This window comes from Haemorhous mexicanus, chromosome 2, assembly GCF_027477595.1.
Source record: "Haemorhous mexicanus isolate bHaeMex1 chromosome 2, bHaeMex1.pri, whole genome shotgun sequence".
Taxonomy (NCBI): Eukaryota; Metazoa; Chordata; class Aves; order Passeriformes; family Fringillidae; genus Haemorhous; species Haemorhous mexicanus.
This window is the reverse complement of record NC_082342.1, coordinates 34,581,120-34,602,625: the sequence shown is the minus strand read 5'-3', so window position 1 is coordinate 34,602,625 and position 21,506 is coordinate 34,581,120. Positions and strand designations below refer to the sequence as shown.

The window sequence follows — 21,506 nt, the reverse complement described above, 5'->3', positions numbered from 1 at the left end:
ACCCCCTGCCATGGGCAGGGACACCTTCCACCAGACCAGGTTGCTCAAACCTCATCCAGCCTGGCTTGAACACTTTCAGGGATGTGGCAGCCACAGCTTCTCTGGGCAACCTGTGCCAGTGTCACACCGCCCTCACTATAAAAAAAATTGTGTTGTTATACCTACTTTTAATCCATCCTTTTCCAGTTTAAAGCCATTACCCCTTTGTCCTGTCACTACAGTATTATTGCTGAGTGGGGCGTGCCTGGGTTCGTCCGGCCTTAGTGCACCGAGCTGTAGGTAACTGCTGGGGATGTTTCACCTCAGAGACACCTTTGGCTCGCTGGCAGTTGCAGTCAGGCACTCAGAATGAGTCCAAGCAAAGTAGAAACTCAGTTTACCTCTAGTGGAAAAGGTTCAGGCGATGGTGAAGAGAAAGAGAGCAGGTTCTGCTGGAGGGTTAAATCCAGAGTTTATTCCAAGGTGACACAGCTCTGAATCTCAGTACAGCTCCAACAGACCCCAACCGTATGCTTCCAGCACCTTTTAAACTCACAGGGAGGTGGGAGGGAGAGGATAGGTGAGCCACCAACCAGGTGGGAGGGGGAGGGTCTCAGGGGACAATGACACCTGGACAGGCCAATGACCCCAGGTCTGAGAAGCATCTTTTGAACTTCTGCCAATCACACGATGCCCTTACTGGAATGTGGAACTTGACAGACAGCACTTAGGAAGAGGGCAGGGGGAAGGGAAGGAGGAAGTAGTCACAGCTGGGGGACAGGATATAACTTCACACCACAACACTACAGGCTCTACTAAAAAATATATACTTGGCAGATCAGCTTCACACACATGGAAGGAGGGTAGGCTTGGCTGGGAGTATCTACACCCTACAGAATTTTTTGTGGGGGTTTGTACTGCCTCAGTCAGGCATCCCTAATGCTAATCCACTCACAGTATCTCAGTGTGTACACATCTGTATTGTTATCAGCTCCCACACCATGCAGAGGGCACTGGACACTCCACCCACAGCAAACAGGGCTTGCTTGTGAAGGGAGGCATCCAAAAACACACAGTCCCCACAAACTCCTTGACTCAGTTTGTGTGCCACAGCATGATGCAATGGCATTTGTTCTGTCACCAGGAAGAGCGGGGGCAGTGTTTGTTTTGGCACCAGGAAGAGCGGGGACAGAGGCAAACAAGATCTAAAGGTCAGTTTGCAGGACCTTATCAGGTTCCTCTGCAGTTTTATCTTCCGGGTATCCAAAGTACAAAGGCCCCCAAAAAATGATAAAGCAATGAGAGGTGGAGAGACACAAGAGGCTGTGAGAGCACTGCACTTCCCCAGGAGCAGATGGAGAGGGATTGGAAGGACGCTGGCACAAGTACAGAGACCCCAGACCTGTCATTCCTCCCACATGCCCTTTCCAGGGATGCACTCTTGGGAAGTCTCACCATTACTCCACCCAGGACTTCTTCAGTCTCTACCCAGCCAAGACTGATGCAGAGGCTGGCACAGCCTGGCTTTTAGCATCACCACACATCCAGACAGCCCCCTCCAGGCCATCTCTCCCACAGCAAGTGCTTTTGTCTGGTGGCAAAGCCATAAAGAAAAAAACCAAAAAACTCCCTGGATACCAAGAGCCCTGAGGGCTGCAGAAGTCACTGCCAAAGCAGGAAAATCTTCACATGGCTCACTGACAAACTGGGGGATGGGATGCTCAGAGCAGTGAGAGGACATGCGAGGAAGAGGAAAAAAATAAGCTCCCAAGGCTGTTTAACCCCTCTGACAGATACACCTCTCTGACTCAGCACAGTGCTGCTGGCCACCCCCACCCAAGTTTCCTCATCCTCCATCACATCCCAGTTTTAAGCTCTCCTACAGATCTCCTTTGACCATCTTCCCCTGGGAAGGGGTGAACTAACCCTGGCTTGGCAGTATTGTGAGTTTAAAATACACCCACACTCCAAAGCCTGTCCTCCAACATGGCACACCATGCTCTGAGTCTCTCCACCACTTTTAGTTGTGAGGTTTAACCTCCAGCAGAGGAACTGCTTGGCTTGAAACTAAAAGCATGAAGCCCCAGACCTGGAGGATGACGGTCATGCAGGTACAAGTGAGGGACCACACACCACAGTCAGGAGCCCTGAGGATGCTCCACATCTTGCACCACTCTTGAGCCACCAGTCCCCACCCTGGAGGATGCAGAGGTGGGGCCATGCTGGAGGAAAAGGAGAAGCCTATCCAAGTAAATCCCACTGTGAAACACTACAGTATTTCAGGAGGAACGGTCCAAACCCAGCCAGTGAAATCCTGGAGCAAGCTGATGTGGCCACGAGCTCAGCTGCACTGTTTCTGCCTCCGAGCAACATAATTCAGCAGCTGCTCTGCCTGACTCCCAAATCCTGTGTCCCACTGACAGCCAATCCTCTAAAACAGGATTTAGAAATCTAAATTGTGCAGGAGTTTTCTGTTGGTTTTGTTTGTTTGTTTTTAATTAACCTAAGAGTAAAGTTATTGATGGGAAAAAAAGAACTGGAAGCTGCAAAGAGAAACTACCTCCACACTCCATTGTGCCTATCTCAGATCAAAATCTCCAAACTGCTGTTCTGTGGGGACACCTCCCACATCCCCCTGAGCCATACTGTCTCCATTTCCTTCTCCCAGGGCAAGGAAATACCCTTTGGTTTGTGACTGTGTCCCATTCATAGCACCTACATTCATAAACAGGACTTGATCTCACCGTAATCTAAATTAATCCCTGACTATACAAAGATGATGAAAAATGAGGTTATCATGAGTTTAAGCCATTTAAAGAAACGACTTCCAGCCCACGCCTATTCTGGTTATTCATACACTGGGTGTAGCTTTACAAACAGAATCCTGTTTTATGAGAAAAACCACCCTCTAGAGATGTGGAGTCATGAGCTTCTGCTAACTGGGAGAAGGGACATTAATTCTTATGTAACTCTGTCAGTGGCATTTGCATCAGACCACAGTCAAAATTTAACCATCCATGACCACTCTCCATTAAGATGGTTTCTTCACAAAGACCCAGAGCAGTGGTTTCTTCACAAAGACCCAGAAATATCAAAGAAGCATTGTTTTAAATTTCCACTCACAAACTCACACAGTTGCACACTCACACACACACTCATGCTCTCTGTATTTTATTTTCCTTCTGCAAGAGGCAGCACCATGCCTGATGAAGTCTTTTCAAGGGCTTCAGTGAAAGACACTTGCTCCAGCAGGAACATTTGCCCTTAACACAGGCAAACCACCCCAAAATCCCATCCTCTCTGAGGGCTCAAAGATTAGAGCTCACAGGCAGTGCAGAAACTCCCAGCCTGCAGCCAGATTAAAAGCCTTGGCTGATTCAGAGTGTGCATCCAGCTCTGGGAATCCCCCCATAAGGAGGACATGGACCTTGCTTGCTGGAACAAGTCCAGAGGAGACCACAAAGATGCTCGGAGGGCTGAAGCAGCTCTGCTATGAAAATAGGCTGAGAGAGCTGGGGTTGTGCAATCTGTAGACAAGAAGGATCCAAGGAGAACTCCAAGTTCCTACCAGTGCTTAAAGAAGCTCCAAGAGAGGTGGAGAGGATGCGTGAAGTAATAGGACAAAGAGGAATGGCTTGAATGGCTTTAAACTGAATAAATTCAGGTTTAAGTTTGATCATAGAAAGAAATTTTTTCCTGTGAGGGTGGTGAGGCACTGGCACAGGTTTCCCAGACAAGCTGTGGATGCCCCATCCCCAGGACAGGTTTTGAGTGGTGAGGAACACATTCAGCTGCAGTTTGAGCTCTGGGGGGAGGGAGCCCAAGCCTGAGACAAGAGGCTGTGATCTGCTGGTCAGAGAACAAAGGGCACCTGTGTCCTATCCATGTGACCTAGAAGACACCAGGAGACTCTCCAGGCTTTCCCATGCTCGGACTGTGAGAGGATAAAAACAGAAGGTTTCCTTTGTTTGGGGTTCCTCCTCAGAGGCACCAGCTCGGGCCATTTTTCTATCACTGCACCAAGATGAAATAATTTTAATGATCCAGATCTCTGAGACTCTGTTCTGGGAAAGCTGGGGTCACAGTAAGGAAACCTGCTCTGACTGTGAGTGTAGGGAACCAAGTGGGGCACCCACTGTCTCCCTGGAGCTGCCCCCTACAAAGGGGTCTTGGTCCCAGCTCAGGTCTCAGGTGGTGGCAGGGTGACTGCCAGAGTGGCTCCTGGATGGTTGGACAGGGAAGTTTCCTTAACACTGAGCAACCAGGTCTGGTGGAAGATATCTCTCCCATGGCAGGGAGGTTGGAACTAGGTGATCTTGAAACCAAACCACTCTGTGGTTCTGTGATAAGCAGCTCTGCAGCTGCTCCAGATGTCAAGTGTGCCTCTCCAGGATCCCAGAGCCCAGTTTGGGAGGATTTGGGAGGGAGGATTTGCACATTCCCTGCCATGGAGCTCAGAGACAGTGGATGGCCAGGACTCCTTTCTGCCACACCCTCTGCTATTGTTCTGCTCTTCCTCATTACCAATACAATAATTTCTTGTCACCAACATGCAGCTGCACTAAGAGGCACTAAGAAGCACGCCATGAATCTAATCCAGGGATTTTACCGTCACTTTTGCTTTTAAGGCCGTGTCCTTCTGATGCTGAGGACAAAGCAGACTGGCTGGAAATTTCTTATCAAAGGCTGCACTAGTGCCAAGCATCTTATCAACTCCAGTCCCCACTGGGGCTAAGGGGGAGAGTGTGCCTGCCTGGCACCATGAGGCCGTGGCCCTGGGAGGATCTGGTGAGACCTGCTGGAATGCAGCCAGGGTCAGCATCGCATCTAATGGGAGTAGAGACCTTTTAAAAGAAGTGCAAATAATAACAATGAATCTCTTGTTCATCCTTGAGGGATGGAGTAGCCTATGAATGGCTTAAAAATGTAAAAACAAGGTCAATTCAGAGATTGCATTAAATGATGACCAAATCCTTTCCTGGCAAGGAACAGCCAGACTGGCAATCAGCTCCAGTTGTACTGAAAACAGCAGATAAATTAACAGGCAAGTGGCTCATAAATTCCTAAGAGGAGAAATGCAAAGGTCTGGAAGGATTTTAACCCCTGTGATGGACCCCAGGCAGAGTCTGTTGACTCTGTTCAGAGGAGATGATCCCTCAGTCAATCCAGCAGCACAGAGGAGCCCCAGTGCCAACACTAACCCTAAGTATTCTTTGGGAGAGACCAAAACTGAGAGAGACGGGCCAAGACACTGCAAAAAGCTCAGTAAAGACACCTCTGGAGCACAGAATTTAGTATTTCAGTCCTTCTGGAAGAAACACCTCCAAGTGGGACTCCAGAACATTTTTGCACCCAATTGCCATTGCCAGTGTAAATGCCTCCCTGCTGAACTCTTGGTGAACTTCGGAAAGCAAAGAACTGCAAGAGCCTAACCTCTGTCCTCCCCATTTTCTTCACTCTTGTGTTTTTGCCAGCTTCCCAGCCTGCACTACACACTGGGGAAACGACCTTTTAATGCAGAAACTTGTGGGCAGGGAAGTGCTGGTCCTGCTTTTAGTGAATTAGTTCATTGACTCCTCTCCCCTTCCAGGAAACCCCCAAGGGGATTGACTGTATAACCCTCATACTGCAAGAGAAAAGAGCTAAGTGCTTAATAATGTAAAGAAGAGTGGAGCTAAGATGCTCTCCCATCCTGCAGCACCTCCTCCAAAGACAACAGCATCCAGTCCAGGAGACAATGGACATAATGTATCCTGCATGACAGGACAAGGGAGAATGGCTTTAAGGTGAAATAGGGCAGATTTAGATTAGGTATTAGGAAGAAATCCTTCCCTGTTAGGGTGGTGAGACACTGGACCAGATTGTCCTGAGAAGCTGTGGATGCCCCATCTCTATAAGTGTTGAAGGCCAGGCTGGATGGGGCTCTGAGCTCCCTAGTCCCTGCCCAAGGAACTAGAGGATCTTTAGAGGATCCCTTCAAACCCAAACCATTCTATAATTCTGTGAATGGACAAAACCCCTGTACACAAGTCACAGCAGGTATATACCAGGAAGGCAGGGAATGGCTATTGAAAAATCCTATTTTCTTGGTTTCTAAAACAAGATTCCTCTTGTCTGTCTGGAAAAAAATCTCAGGGCTGTAACTGAGAGCATCTCTCCCCAGTGTCATACTAGGGCTGAAAATGCCATGGTCCTAGTGCCCTAAGATCTCCTGCTTCCATAATTTTTCCCAAAACACCTGGCCTGTCTCTCTCCCCCACAACTACTCTCTCAGGCTTTCCCCTCCAAATGACATTGCCCTCATCCAGGCAAAATAACATTACAATTTTGCAAGAATCTACCTTTATGCTCTTTAATCAGTGCCAATCTCCCCTGACAATTATTTCCTGCAGAGATAATTCAGCCGCTTGCAACTAAATACTGGAGAGAGATAAAAATACTGAGAAACAGGTATGGAGGAAAAAGCTCTTCCCCTGAAGATTGGGAGGGTGTAGACTTCATCCAAGAGAGTTTCTCTGGTGGTTGCAACCATCCAGGCTTGAACTCAGAGTGCAGGGATGCAGCTCAGGTTCAACAGGAACCACAGGTCACCTTGAGCCACACAGTCACTGAGACACTGCAGTGGACAGGAATACACTCAGCACACAGCAGCCCACCTGCCTCCCAGAACAGGGAGGAAAACACCATTTCCATGCTCAACGTTGCTCCCTGGGAAGAGCTGAAGGACCAGAGCATGCAGCTCATGCAGCTCAACATCACACCTGTGCATGATGTAAGCTAAGAGATGCTCTCCCATCCTGCAGCACCTCCTCCAAAGACAACAGCATCCAGTCCAGGAGACAATGGACATAATGTATCCTGCATGACAGGACAAGGGAGAATGGCTTTAAGGTGAAATAGGGCAGATTTAGGTATTAGCAAAGAAATTCTTCCCTGTGAGAGTGGTGAGATGCTGGACCAGGTTGTTTCTGAGAAGCTGTGGATACCACATCCACCAGGCTTCATGTGCCTCCCACAGGTGCAGGGATGCTCAAATTTGTCCTGGCTGATGACCCATCCCAGCATCAGTCATAGCTTGGCAGGCTGAACCTGAACCAAGTGTCCTTCTTGCTGCAGAGAGAAAACAAGCCCTGGGTAAGGCCCAGAGGTGTTAAAGACAGACCCTAATCAAAGCCTGTAGCAATCCCATGGCATCACTAGAAGCACTCTGTACCCAAGAAGAGAGCTTGGGACAGTGATGATTAGAAAATATTAACTCTTTCCCCATAGGGTAGATGGGTCTCTTCTGCCTTACACTATCATAATTTTTTCCACAGGGGATCAACAGACACAGCAGATGCCCCAAATCTCCCCTTACTTTTGCCATCCATCCTGCACCTCATCCATCCCCTTCTACTCATCTTTGTGCCACCCCTTCTTATATACCCACCTCCCAGCCATGCAGACCAGCTCACCCCTTCTTATTTACCCACCTCCCAACCATGCAGACCAGCTCACCCAAAGCACAGACCAAGCCTCTCACTTCCAAGGTGTGCTACCAGCACTCCTGTCCCAAAAGGGGAGGGCAAAACTCAGCTTGAGGATCAGGCTGACGTTTCCACTGGGAGTGGTACTACTTGCTGGATACAGATTTCCCTCTCCTTTTCACAGCAGCATACAGAGCACAATGGAAAGAAGTTTCAAGCAAGGTGTTGGAATTTGAGCTAAGCTCAAAAGTTCTGTTTAATTTCTAATGCAGCAGCCAAGTGCTGCTGCCAAAAGGAGCCACTGATGCTGCCTGAGTGATCTCCAAAATCTGCTGTGGCAAGGCAATGAGCAGCCAGCTTTGTTTTAAAGTGGATTCACTAAACAGGGCTCTCCAGGACCCCCTTCCCTGCTCAGGCTGACGCTGTGGTTTCCCTCCCTCCGAAGCACTCCAGTAATTGGCTTTCTGGCTTTGCCGGGCTGCATCGCGAAGGCGTCCAGCAAACAAGCACTGGAGCCAAAACACGATTAGAGGGCTCCAACAGCTGCTCCCTCTGCAAAGATCTGGCATCCAGAGCAGGGCTGGAGGCCAAGGAAGGCAGGGAGGGAGGGAGGACACCCTGCTGGAAATAATAAGGCTGAGCCTGTTCCAGGAAAGGCTGCAGTGCCGGATGCAGGAGGAAGTTGAAGCAAAACAGCCTGACCAGGGAAGGGACCAGAGCTGTTCCTCATCCTCTCCCTTTCCCTTCTGCCCAGAAAAACTTCAAACAAAAGGGAAAGCACTGCAGAGATTGGGGGTTTTGTTGTTTTGCTGTTTTTTTTTTTTTTTTTTGCCAAAGCAGCCTCAAGCTTTTGGAGTGCATGGAGGAACAGAGAGGATGCTGGAAGAATAGCTGGGGAGGTAGAGATGCACACACAGAGGATGGACTGTTTAGATCCATTCTAGCACCATGGAAGCATGAGGAAATAAGATCCTGCCTCTGCCAAAGCACAATCCCAGCACCCCAGTGAGTTCACTGTGGTTGCTTTCCACATGCATGTGCTTAATCTGAAAAATCACAGAATGGTTTTCATTCAGAAAGACCTTCAAGATCACCTAGTTCTGATTGCCTGCTGTGGCCAGGAACGCCTTCCATTAGACCACATTGCTCAAAGCCCATCCAACCTGGCCTTGAGCACTTCCAGGGATAGGGCAACTCCAGCTTCTCAGGGCACAATTTATCTCCTATGTCTGATTTCTTTCCGTAGATCACAAATGACAACTTTTCTGAGAAAGCAAGTGGTTGTTTTTAATAATGGACAGCTTTTATTTCCATTCTCCACCCACTCTGTTCTCACAGCAAAGCCAGAGACACAATGAGCTCTTATGTTTTATCACAGTTGTAGCTCTAACACTCCATAACAACCCATGGCCATGGCCCTGAGAGATAAAAGTGTGTGCACACCATCTCTTCCCTGTAAACAGTATCCCTGGGACTGGGGACTCCATTTCTTGGTAAGGAAATCCCCAAAATAGCATCTGCCAAAGGCTGGGAGTATCACAACTTGCTTTTTTCTGAAAGAGATTTAACTGTGATTGCCTAAGATAAGATTTTCTGGTTGTAATAGAAACAAGATGTTTCTGTGGTTTAATAACTGCACCATGCCATTCAATAGCACACAAGCAGAACAGTTGACTTAAGCTTCATGGACCTTTTGGACTCTGCTGAATCCTGCATTAACTTGGAAAAGCTGAGAGTGATTGCTTTCTTGCAGAAGATGCTGGGATTTTTCCTGGACTCCCTCCCTTAGAAAGCCAGTATGATTTCAGGCAGAATCAGGTCCAGCAACTAAAAATGTCATTTTGCATTTTCTGCTGGCACAAAGCAATTCTCCCTGTAAAATTGAGTTACTTTTGCTGAAATGAACAATTGAGAGAAAGAACAAAGAGAAATGCTTTTGAGAAAGAGGTTTCTCAAAAATTCAGCAGCAAACAGGGCAGGTATGACTCATATTCTTTTTTTAATGGTGATTCTGTGGTCAAGGCAGCTGAGTAGGTTGGATCAAACAATCCTACCAGACAGGGGCATCATGAGTCTGCCACTGCTCAGCATGCATTCCTTCTGGCACCCAAACTGCTGGCAAAATTCCCTTTATCTGGTGCAGAGGCAGCTAAACAAGGACCACCTCTGTGTCTTGTTAAGCCACAGGACTTTGCTGGCACATGGGACCCACTTCCAGCCTCCTTTCCCACTGACAGCCCACGCCAGAAAGAGTCCTGATTCAACATTGTATGCTAATTGCTTCAATGGTCCCCTCCTACCCAAACAGTTCTATGATCCTATGAAGCTGCAGAGCTGGGTGCCTGGAAAAATCTGAATTCACTCTGTGCTTCAGCAGGGATGGTTTGGACCAGGTGAGCATGACACCTTGCAGATGAGGTTCAGAAAGCTTTCTTAGAAAGACCTCATGCTCTACAGAGCAAGGCAGCAAGAGGATAATACCTGCCTGAACACCAAGGGCTGTGAGTGAGAGGAAAGGCAGAAAAGCAAACAGAGAAAAGCTCTGAGATGCTCAGCAGAACACAAGCAATCTTTGTCCCTCTACAAAGGGATCCCACCCCCTGTCTTTAGACATGGGGCTGAAATAATGTGTGTGACCTGACTGCAAATCAGCAAGGGGGTCTCAAATACATCCCCACCTTTTAGTTCCAGAGAAAGTTGTTTAGAAAGTCTCAGCTATGACCTGCCTGCTGTATAAATGGGATGTGCACAGTGTGTTCATGTTGGCCCCCACAGTGAGACCAAACCATGGTCAGCCCTGTTTTCAGAAGGCAGCTGTGCACAAAGCCTCTTTTCCTTCCAGCAGACAAGGGGAATAAACTAAAACACACACAGGGCTTTGCACAAATCCAGTGTCCAAGAAGAGCTGGAGTGGAAGACACAAAGGCAGAGCAGAGGGAAGTGAGGTCTCCTCCCACAAGGAGCCCAGTAGGATGCTGGGGGCTCAGCCCCTCTGGCCACACAACAAGAGTCAGTTCAGCTCCATCTCTCCCTTCACACAAAGCCTTTTGTGCACCCCCCTCCAGACTGCCCTCACCCAGACAGACACAGCACTGTCTTGTGGAAGGCCAGCTGATTTTCTGGGCTGTCAGCGGGGGTGAAGACGATGACGGCAGCTCAGGCAACCCCACAACACTCAAATGCCACCAAGTCACGTGTGGAAAAGCACAGGCTGGGCAGAGAGGGCTGCTGCTCCCCACAGGGAAGGAAGGAAACCCAGGTGGTGAGAGATGCTGGGATACTGCCACTTCCCAACCAAAATTATCACTGCTACCTTGAACTCCTTGTGCTTCATGGCAGTCAGAGCACTGCACTCATGGGCAACTCCAAGTGGACAGCCATAACAAGACATACAAATTCCCCATAGTGCCCTCAGGTCCTGATGTGTATCCTCTGGGCTGGCACTGAGGACTGAAGAAGAGGAACTGGCAATGCTGGGGACAGGCAATGTCATCCCCAGACTCCTGCAACCTGCCTTCATGACAGACACAGCAGCACGGAGGAGGGGCAGAGGACAGGGTTTTTGCACAGAAGAGGAAGGATGGGTATGACCATGCTCTTCCCCAAAGATCCCAAAACCATCTTACCTCCCCAAAGCTTATCTTCTTTTCCCTTTCCAAATGGACCACCAAGAGTATTCCAGTGGAAGGCGTCCCTGCCCTTGGCAGGAGGGTTGGAACTTGTTCTTTAAGGTCCCTTCCAACTCAAACCGTTCTGTGATTCAGGGATAACACTCTGCCTTGCTGGACCCACCAGCCTTACAGGAGTACACAACACCAACCCAGCTGCAAACCATCTCCCTGGTTTATGCATGGGGAAACTGAGTCACAGAAAAACCTCCTTTGCTCTTGGACCTCACTGGATGCAGAGAAGCTTGGACCTGAGTGCAGCAGGTCTCCCTGGCACCCTAGAGGCTCACAATATCAGGACTGGGTAAATAAATAAATGCTGTTGGGGAGAGGAGATGTCAACTGGGGCTTGACAGCCTTGGTGAAGGGCGCACTGTGCATTTTTAGGGACACCTGAGAGCAGAGATGGTAGGAAGCAGCGTTGAGGGGCAAGGGGACGGGTGCACTTACTTTGGGTCGCTTCCACTGGATGCCCTGAATCCTTGACTTGTAGAAGAGTGAGTCGTCGTTGGCGGGAAAAAGCGGGTCCTCAAAGAGCTGCTTCCGCCGCAGGCACTCCTTCTTCAGAGAGGCGTAGCGCTGGTTCTCGTAGGGCTTCACTGAGGAAAACATCCTTCCCCACCGGCTCTGGAGGACAGGCAGAGCAGCAATGAGATGGGGCACGGTCTGCCCAGGGACACCTAATCCTCCTCTGTCACTCTTAAGTGGCAGCACCAAGACATCGTGGCTGAAGACAACCACTTCTGAGCCCAAGTGTGCCTTGTTGATCCATCGGGTTTGAGACTCCCATTTATCCCCCAAGCTGGCCCAACGACACCAAACCAGGCATAGCAGCAGATAATAACTGATGCCCTGCTTCTCAACAAATTTGTAACTCATTTGGGAAAAACACAGCCCTCAGAGGCAGAGGAGGAAGAGACACCCCCTGCAAGATGGGTGTGCACAGCTGTGCGGGCTGAGCCCTAACCAGAGCACCCCCACCACGGAGCCTCAACTCACAAAACTGTGCATTTCATGATTTTGTCAGAGACACCAATTTCTCAGCAGACTTTATCAGATCAGGTTTTAATTAAAAAAAAGGTCTCCTGGCAGAGCACCGCCTGTTTCTGGATTAATTATTCTTTCCTGACAAGCGTCTTGCTTCCAGGGCAGAGATGTGCATTTAGCAATCCAGACAACAGCAGGAAACTATTGCTCAAATGCTCCCCAGAGAGAAATCAGCGCCTCTCCATCACTGCTCCACCACCCCTGCCTTTTGGTCACTGGGTACGAACCCCTTTGCTCAGGCACAAGGAAAAGGGGTGCTCTGCATAGTTCCCCACTACCTAATCACAGACTTCTTGCAGAGCTCCTTCTGTAAAGTTTCTCTGTATTTATTTATAACAGCCATGTACAATTCTTATCTCTCCCCAAAATGGGATGTCCTTTTTCAAAAGTTGGCCATCAGTCACCTCAGTCTGGAAATACCTAGTGTGGTTTCCTAAAGAAATGGGAATGTGTGTGCTACATAACCATGGAAGCATGGAATCGTTCAGGTCGGAAATGACCTCTAAGGTCACCTCTGCCAACCATTAACCCAGCAGTGCCAAGCCCACCACTAAAGCACGCTCCTAAGTGACATAATCCCAGCTTTATTCTCCAACATGATAAAACTAAGGGTGCTCCATCCAGGGGTGGATGCATCCAGCAGGCTGACCTCTCATCCCTCCTCGTGAGACATACAGAAACCATGTGCTTGCTGTGGTATCACAACACGTGGGGGGATAATGAACTTGTGATAATGGCTAATCAGAAGCAGCTAATTTGTAAACACCCAAAACCCCAAGGATTATTTGAACACTGATGGTTGGCAGCAATTTAAGCAGCAGTGTCACATCCCTTGTTAATGAACCACTGGGATTAGCAGAAGGAAAGTAGGTGTCTGAGAGCTAAGCTAATGCCCATTCTGATGATCCAGGAGCATTGCCCACCCAGCCAGCCTTCTCTCCTCTGGGAGAGACAAAAACACTTCACTTATGGAAAGCTGAAGAGCAAAGCACAGGTTTTAATTGACAACATTTATCAGCTTGATTAGCAGCACAAGTGCTCATCACTCAGAGCTTAAGTGAACCCAAAATAATCCCCTTGCTGGCTGCTCCACAGGTCTGTGCTACTGAGGAGGAATTGCAAAAGCAGCTTGTGGGGATTTTCTCCCTCCAATCAGTACCAGATGCTTTGTAGCATCCCAGATGATACAGAGGCCCAAGTGCATCACCTGCCCTCAGAAAAGCCTTAAAAATAAATGGCCTGATATAAACCCCCAAATAATACACCAAATTTACTCCTTGTGGAAAGGCTGACAGCCTCATTGAGCAGTCTGGGAATGCACCCAGTAGTCCAACCCACCCTGCCAAGAGGGCCAGGAAAGGCAGATCTACAGCAGAGAAAGGGGTGAAAAATAAGGGAGATTTACCCAGGGAGGTCATGGGGACATCTGGCACTGAACAAGCTGCTTTTGAGTGACAGTGAGGCCGAGACTTTCACAGTGATAGCACTCAATGCTAAAGAGAGACACGGGGAAAGCAGCAGTGCTGGGAAAGGATGGTTGGCAACTGCCTTCTGCAGGAATACAACAGGCTGAGAGAGGAGGAAGGTGCTGCTAGCTGACATGCAAGATGAATTGCTTGGACTGGGGCATGAACTGGGCTGAGAGACACGAGACGATACTTCCATGGGAGTTTGTGCAGAAAGAACCAGCGAGATTAGGAAGAGAGCCTGCAAGGGAGGGGAGGAGGGAGGTCTGGTGCCTTTCTAAAAGCCATGCTCAAGTTGAAGGCAGGAGTTTTGGGTTTGATGTAGGAGATGCTGGATGCTTCTCTGCAGCCTGTACCGTGGCCAAGGGCTGGCACTTGGCTGCTCATTCATAAAATTACTGCTACACCCTGCAGCTCGGAGCTGTGCTTTCCAGTGATCCCTGCAACACTAACTTTCACAAGACACCCTGTGCAACGTCCATCCCTATGAGAACAGGATGGCAGTCATCTCAGCCAAGGAGTTCCAGCCTTTCTGATACCCAGATCTGCCTGAAAGTTGCCCTGCTATCCCACCCTACAGTGACTGTCACCTTGCCAGCCATCTGTCCTCGCTGCAGGGCTACTCTCACATGACAGCCTGTAGATGGATTTGAGTTGCAAAGGAAATGCCAAGCAGAAGGGGAAGGGACACTGTTCAGGATCATTTAGAAAAACAAACAAACAATAAAAAAACCACCTTGCAAAATAATTAAAAGGAAGGGGCAGAGGGAATGTTCTTAGGGCAGTGTTAAAATTCATTACTCTCTCTAATTTGCAGCATTTCATGCTTACCAGGCTGAACTTCACCCTCTGCCACATTAAAATGCCCAAAGGCTGTCTAATTACTTTCTGCCTTCTTGGACCAAGCTCAGATGCTCCAGGAGCACAGGAATTGGGTGTTTTCATGCCTGATTTGAATTAACAACTCTACACTTGCATATGCATGTGTTTGCCTGTGAGCAGGGAGGGGAATCTGCACTCACCACTCTTAGCATGAATTTTTATAAACAGTACTCTGATCTCAACCTCAGTCCTGCCATGAAGGAGTCAAACAAAAAACCACTTAGTTGGAAGACTGAGCCAGACTTATGACTCAGGGGTGTTGTGGACTCCCCTTCCCACCTGCAGCATCATTCAGGTGCTCCAGCTCCTGCCAGCTGGTAACAGTCATGGCTCTAAGAACTGCAACAGGGAGAAGGATTGAAAGTGTTTGCACTGGCCAGGACCAAATCCCTGCTGAAAGGCTCTTCCCTCCTCCCCTCCAAACATCTTCCTCTCCTTGCCTTCCAGCTCAGAGGCAGCTCAGGTTGCTGGCATGGGCTCACCAAGCTTGTGCTATGCAAGGCTGCAGCCCGGCCAGGAGCAAAGCATCCTTTCTTGTAGATCCTACAGCTGCCTGCCTCCAGGTCAGACAAAACTCTTTGTTCCAAAGGACAGGATCTGCTGCCCTTCAGCTCCATTCCCACTGAACAGGAGAGGGCTTTAATATCCTATTGCAAAAGCACAGGATCAGGCAAGGAGAAGCTGAAGCAGGAACCAGGCAAGTGGTTGCACAACCCTCAACCAGGTGCAATGTTATGGTGCTCAGTAGTGGTGTGTTCAGAGCAGCAGGCAGGCTTTTTATAAATATGTTATTTAAATAATTTTTTACAGCCTCCTTGGGTGTTTCTATTGACAGATATGTGGCAACACCAGGGTTATCCTCTCACCTACCAACACAAAAGTCCAGCTCAGCAGAGGAAACCCTGCTGATGCAAGGAGAGCTTTACACACTGTTTCTCCAGGGCCCAGAGAAGAAGAAGCAGTTGAATTGCCACTCACTGTTTACTGTGAACATAAGATAAGCACTCCACACCTCTTGGCCAACAACTCTGTGCCAACCACGAACAAAAAAGCCTCAAGTCATCTTAGAATCATAGAATGGTTCGGGTTGGAAGGGACCTTCAAGATCCTCTAGTTCCAACCCTCCTCACACAGCTCCTCTGGGCAACCAGTGCCAGTGCCTGTGCCATTCCCAAAGCCCTTTCCCACTCCCAGCTGTGCATGCACCTAGTTTTGCTTTGGACCCCAAATGGCATGGCCCAGAGCCAGCAGCACAGTGCAGCATCCTGCATTAGCAATGCCCACAGGGAGAGGAAGCTGAAACCACACTGATGGAAATTAGAAAACAAGACATCATTTCTCCTCAAATTGACTGTGGTTAACCAGGGAAGCCAACTCCCATGGGAAGTTACAGGTAGCTCGTGTCCAGATGTTTTTGAGCACAGTTGGACATCTTTACAGAGCAGCTGCTTTAGCCAAAATGCAAATTACTGAACATTTACAGTGGTTACTTGCAGAAACAAAACTGCTGAAGAACAGAGCACTGAATATCCCCTTCTGGCCTTTATCTCTTTTCTTCATCAGGTCATATATCTGTTCTCATTTAAGAGCTAATGGTGAAACAGTAATTTTCACTCCTAATTATGTTTATATCAAGCTCTGATTTTAATCAGTGATTTGCTACAGCACAGATGGCATCCAAATCAGGACACCTTAACATGGCACCTTTCAGCCTGAGGGTTAATTTTGCATGAGCAACCACGGGGACTAGCTGCTCCCCCTCAGAAACTCAGAGTGGTGGCTTTAGCCCCAAAAAACATCCTGATAGGGCTAAGGGCTGTTTGTTCTAAGTGAGTAAACCCTCTGGCTTTTTGCAAGCATATAAGTAGAGCAAATGCTCCCTGATGAATCTTCCTCCTCCATAAAGCAGGAAAAAGCATCACTCTGCAGAGATCCTAGTCCTTCTGCAAAGCACTCCAAGACCTGCAAAGGAAGTTGCTGTCTAACAGCTGGCTATTACTGAAAATAAACTAAAAAAAAAAAAAAAGTCCTTTTGACAAGGGCATGTAGTGATAGGACAATCTGGAATGGCTTTAAACTGAAAGGGAGTAGGTTTAGATTTGATATCAGGAAGAAATTCTTCAATGTGAAGGTGGTGAGGCACTGGTATAGGTTGTCCAGAGAAGCTGCGGCTGCCCAATCCCTGGAAGTGTTCAAGGCTAGGCTGGATGGGGCTCTGAGCACCCTGGTCTAGTGGAGGGTGTCCCTGCCCATGGCAGGGGGTTGGCACTGGAAGGTCTTTAAGGTACTTCCAACCCAAACCATTCTATGGTTGTATGAATCAAGAGCAATCTCTCATTAGAAAGTGCATTTGCTCCGGCGCCAGGGAAAGGGCAAGGTCACACATCCTGGCAGAAAGCTGCTGCAAGTGACTCCATATCACCAAAACATGCCTGGCTGTCAGCATCTGCACAAAATCAACTGGAGATAAGATGTCACATTTGGAGGCTGTTTCCGGCAATGCACAGGGATTTTTCTTTATCACACTTGCTTTATTTCCTCTGGATTTTTTTCCACCAGAACATCACTCCTTTATTGCTTAACAGCAAGATGACAGCACAGGGAGAGACATAGCCAGTCAGCAGGTCTGCATGCATGGATATTTTGTTCCTGGGAAGGCCAGGGTTAACAGGAGGGTCTGGGCATCCTTGAATACCCATTTCCTTTAGGAGCCATTGGGGTGTGCTGACCAGGAGCTCCCTTTCTGCTTGGATGACTCTCACTGGGACAGAGGCCTTTGGCTGGGGAGTTCCTCATTCCTTGCAGCTATGAGTCACCGTTTGCAAACAGTCAGATGCTGGAGCTGCAGGAGAACAGGCAGCCCCACACTGGGGACACTCTCATAACCCTGTGCTGGCTCGAGCTCTGCCTGGCCAGAGCTCTGCACACAAATGGAGCTTGTGGCACCAGCCAGACCAGCCCTTCCCTCAGCACAGACTCTAAGATCAGATGGGACCAGGACACATGTCTGAAAGCATCCTGACACAGGAAGGAGTATCAAGCTCAAAGCAAAGCTGGTGGCAGCCTCTCCCACTGGATCAGAAAATGCAGGAGGCTGGAGGGATGCAGGAATAGCAGGGAGAAGAATGAAACAACAGCAAAAGGTGGTGGCAGAGAGACAGACCCAAAAGCAGTGGAAAGAGCAAGGCAGTAACACGCCACCATGCAGCCTGAGGGAAAGCAGAGATGTGCTGAATATATTCACCACTCAGGGTCCAGCTCAGCCCAATCTACTTGGGGTTTGGGGAGATGCAGAAGCTAAGTTTTGGGTTCCTTCCTCATGCTGTTTGGTCCCTCACCCAGCAATGTTAGGCTTGTTTCCCAGGCCACAGCAGGGTTAAAAACTCTTGGAGATCACCAGGAGTTGCAAGACAAGTAACAAAAGGTGAATTAATAGGCTCTTACAATGCCAAGTCCCTGGAGACAGCCATGACTTCACTAACCCCTCATGCCTCAGCACACCCTGACCCCGGTTAATAATTGTAAGGAGCAGCAGCCAGCAACACCAAAGCACTCCCAAGCTCACTCAGCAGCCAATGCAGCTTTCAAAAAAACACCTTTGTGCAGGAGAAGGCAGGAACCTTCTCCAGCACATGACACTGCTCACGCAGAGCAGGTTTTTAGGCACTGGAAAAATACAGCCTAGGAAGAGCAGATTCACACACACGGAATCGAGCCACCCGCACCCATGGTCATCCAGACACATGGCTCCTGCCTAGCTCAGGAGGGCTGTCACCCCACATGAGGGTCATGTTGAACACAAACCACACACCCCATGAGGTTACAGAGATGCTGTGCCCTTCTCAGCATCCATTTTGATCACCAGAAGAGGAGGGCAGAGGATGCTATGTTTGCAGGTTTGGACTGAGAACATGTTTTTATCATTTATTCAGCATTTCTTATTGAACAGCTAGACCTGCTCCTTTTAAATCCAGTCACACTGAGTCCACTGGGAACCTTGCACCACATCAATACACTCTCACTGGTTTTCTTGCCAGCTGGGAAAAACAATTATGGTCTAAAGGCAGGCCTGTACCTTTATGAGGTGGAAAGAGGGAAGGACTAGGACAGTAGAGTAACAGGGCATTGCTTGATGTAGCCATGTGAGCCTTTTTCTTGGGCATTATGGGTGACAGAGGTGTTTATTTAAGAGGTTGAGGAACTGGAAAATCCATTCAGAAAACTCATCACTAGTGCAGATAAAATGCAGCACGTCTCCATGCAAATGCTCTGCCTTCAATAGCTTCTGCAGCCTCTGGGATGATTAAAGCAATTGAACTTCAAATGAGGAATTTGGGAGGAGCAGAAGAGATAACGGGGCTGCAGCTTCTCTGTAGGAGGGTGAGGAGAGGCAGCTGGATCCTCAAGATCATCCCTCCCAGGCTAGCTGTGATGTTTGTCCTTCTGGCTGACCCAGAGCATCCTTCCTGCAGCTTCAGCCCTGACACTTCATAGCATGCCCTATCTCCCTCTGGGAGTGTTCAAGGAGAGGATGGAAGGGGTGTGTGGGACATGTCCTTGCTCATGGCAGAGTACTGGAATGAGATGGTCTTCAATGACCCTTCCAACCCAAACCATTCTGTGATTCTATAACAACACCATCCCCAAGGCAATGGGTTTCTCCTCCATCACCTTCATTCCCTGCTGCAGGCAGAGCCCAAAACTCCATCCCCACAGAGGCCCAGAGGTACAACCAAGTCCTTCAGGTCTCCTCTGGAGAGCTCCTGACCATTCCCGGAAATGTATCCCTTGAGTTGCTTCACTTCACTTCAAGCAGGATAGGAACATCTCCTGCAATTCCAGATGATGGGGGTACCCCAAATGATTCTGACAATAGGCTCCACATCACAGGTTTCACCCCAGTCCTACAGCTGTTGGCCTCAAGTCAGGTCTCAAACCTCTGCCAAGACTCCCAGCTTTTGCTAATAAACCATTTTAGGATTTTCTCTCTGCTTGACCCAAACCTGAATAAAGGCACCAAGGCAATATGTGAAAAAGTCCAAGAAGGCACAAAGTCCACTTCAGACTTGGGTCCTCCCTGCCCAGTTTTCTCTTTGATAGGCCCTCGACCCACTTGCCAGTCACTTCCCAAAACCCACATCCTATAAATTCCAAAGTCACAACAGCAAATATCAGACCACACCTGGGTACTGACTGATAAGAACATTCTCCTTGTCTGTAAAATTTTCAGGATCGACCAGCAAAATCTGCTGGGTTTAAATTTAATTTTACCTCCTTTTCCCTCTCTGTCTTAACTGAGTTTTTCTTACTGTGACTATTCTAAAGCATCACAAGCACAAAAGTAATATTTGAAGGCTTGCAGCAACTGATAGTGCTACTGCTTTTGAACAGGTCTCTCTTAGGCAGATTGGACCACTTCAAATCTATGAGATTTATTAGACATCCTTGTTACTGGATCCACTCAGTTCTTACAAGCTGAATGGTCTGAATGTAAGTTCCCACTGCCTTAATTTGAGCTCTTCAAACTGTTTCTGTCTTGGATGCTGCAACTCCCCCAGCATCCAGCCAGCTTTTCCCCCTACTATTCCTTCATTTCAGCAGTGCTGCCCTTCTCTAAACACAGAGGTAAGAGTTTTCCATACAACCCCTGGAGCAGAAAGGCTGATGCTTTCTCTAGCCAGGGACTGGACATAAGTTTTCCCCCCTCCTTTAGGGAGATGGATACAGGTCACAATGCTGGGCACTGCATCCACTCTGTGTTCCAGATCTTGGAGTAATGGAATGGTTTGGGTGGGAAGGGATCTTAAAGGTCACGAAGTCCAGCACCTTTTGCCATGGACAGGTACACCTCTCACTTTTCAGATGAGGATTCCTCCTCTAACGAAGACCTATTGCTTTGTTGCAGCCCAGCAAGGCTGGTGCTTGCTCCTGCTACCATGGCTGGCAGCCAGATCCATCACCCTGCTCTCACCCAAACAAAAATGCCCACCACTGCTCTGAGGTCTGTCTGGATTCTCTGCATGGCCTGGCTTCTCTTCAGGAGGAGGCTCAGAGCATGCTCCTAACCCATGCTGAGCAGCAAGCAGGAGAGTGTGGGCTGAGCACAGCGCTCTGGGATCAGGACTAAGTCCTCTCCTCCTCTCCCAGACACTGCCCTGCCCTAAGTCCTTGCTCTTTAGACACTCTGGTGTTGCAGCAGCTCCGAGCTGGAGCAGCGAGTCTCGGAGCATGTATGGGATGTACACTGTGACACAGGCAGGAGTTTCACTCCCCTGCACAGGACAGGACCCTGGCACAGCCCTGTGTTAGATGCAATAAATCACCACTCTCCTGCTCCTGCATGAAGACCTGCCAGGATCCAAAGGCAACACTTGCTGGGCAGGCAGCCAGCGGCCACCATCCCCATCCTGCACTCATGCAGCAGTGGTAGTCTGGCTCTGAAAAAGTAGAGTTTGCAGCTTTAGCTTTTATCAGATCAAGGCTTCCCTCTGCTCTGCAGAGAAATCACCTCCCTTAATCACCCCTAAGCAATTCTCACAGTATTTACACATGCTCAGACAACTGGTAGGACCAGCTCTTCAAGGATTTGGGAGCAACAAGCCTGCAAACATTTCATAGGAAGCTTTTGATTACCGGGGTGTGCCTCAGAAAAAATAAAACAAATTAATCCCAAACCCAGAGAGACAAACAGACATGCATCCTTTTTCTCTGTACAGGACAGGAGGAAATGGTGGAACAGCCCAGGAGGGGCTATGAAGGGATGGAGTCATCCAAAGCCACCTGCATCCTGCACCATGGAGTCAGGGAAGCTCAAACCAGTGGAAATGTGATGAAAGCTGGGATGGAGGGTGCTTGCTGCAAGGGAGGGATGCCTTTTGTCACCCAGAGAAATCACCGTATGGATTATTTGGAGATGTAACAAAACCAACACCAGCAACAAGCACAAAAACACGGTGCATCATGATTTAAGGGAAGGTAATGCAGGAGCAGAGCTGGAG

General features: G+C 48.7%; 1 protein-coding gene across 2 annotated transcripts in view; it reads right to left on the bottom strand.

Annotated features, from left to right (window-relative positions):
* The window catches only part of CAPN5 (calpain 5), a 55,370-nt gene that overhangs the window by 25,573 nt on the left and 8,291 nt on the right, over positions 1–21,506 (bottom strand). For both annotated transcript variants that reach the window (XM_059838400.1, XM_059838399.1), the window contains exon 2: positions 11,564–11,740. In XM_059838400.1, the coding sequence (XP_059694383.1) occupies positions 11,564–11,725 (162 nt within the window). In that variant the 5' untranslated portion in view covers positions 11,726–11,740. The remainder of the gene's footprint in view (positions 1–11,563; positions 11,741–21,506) is intronic.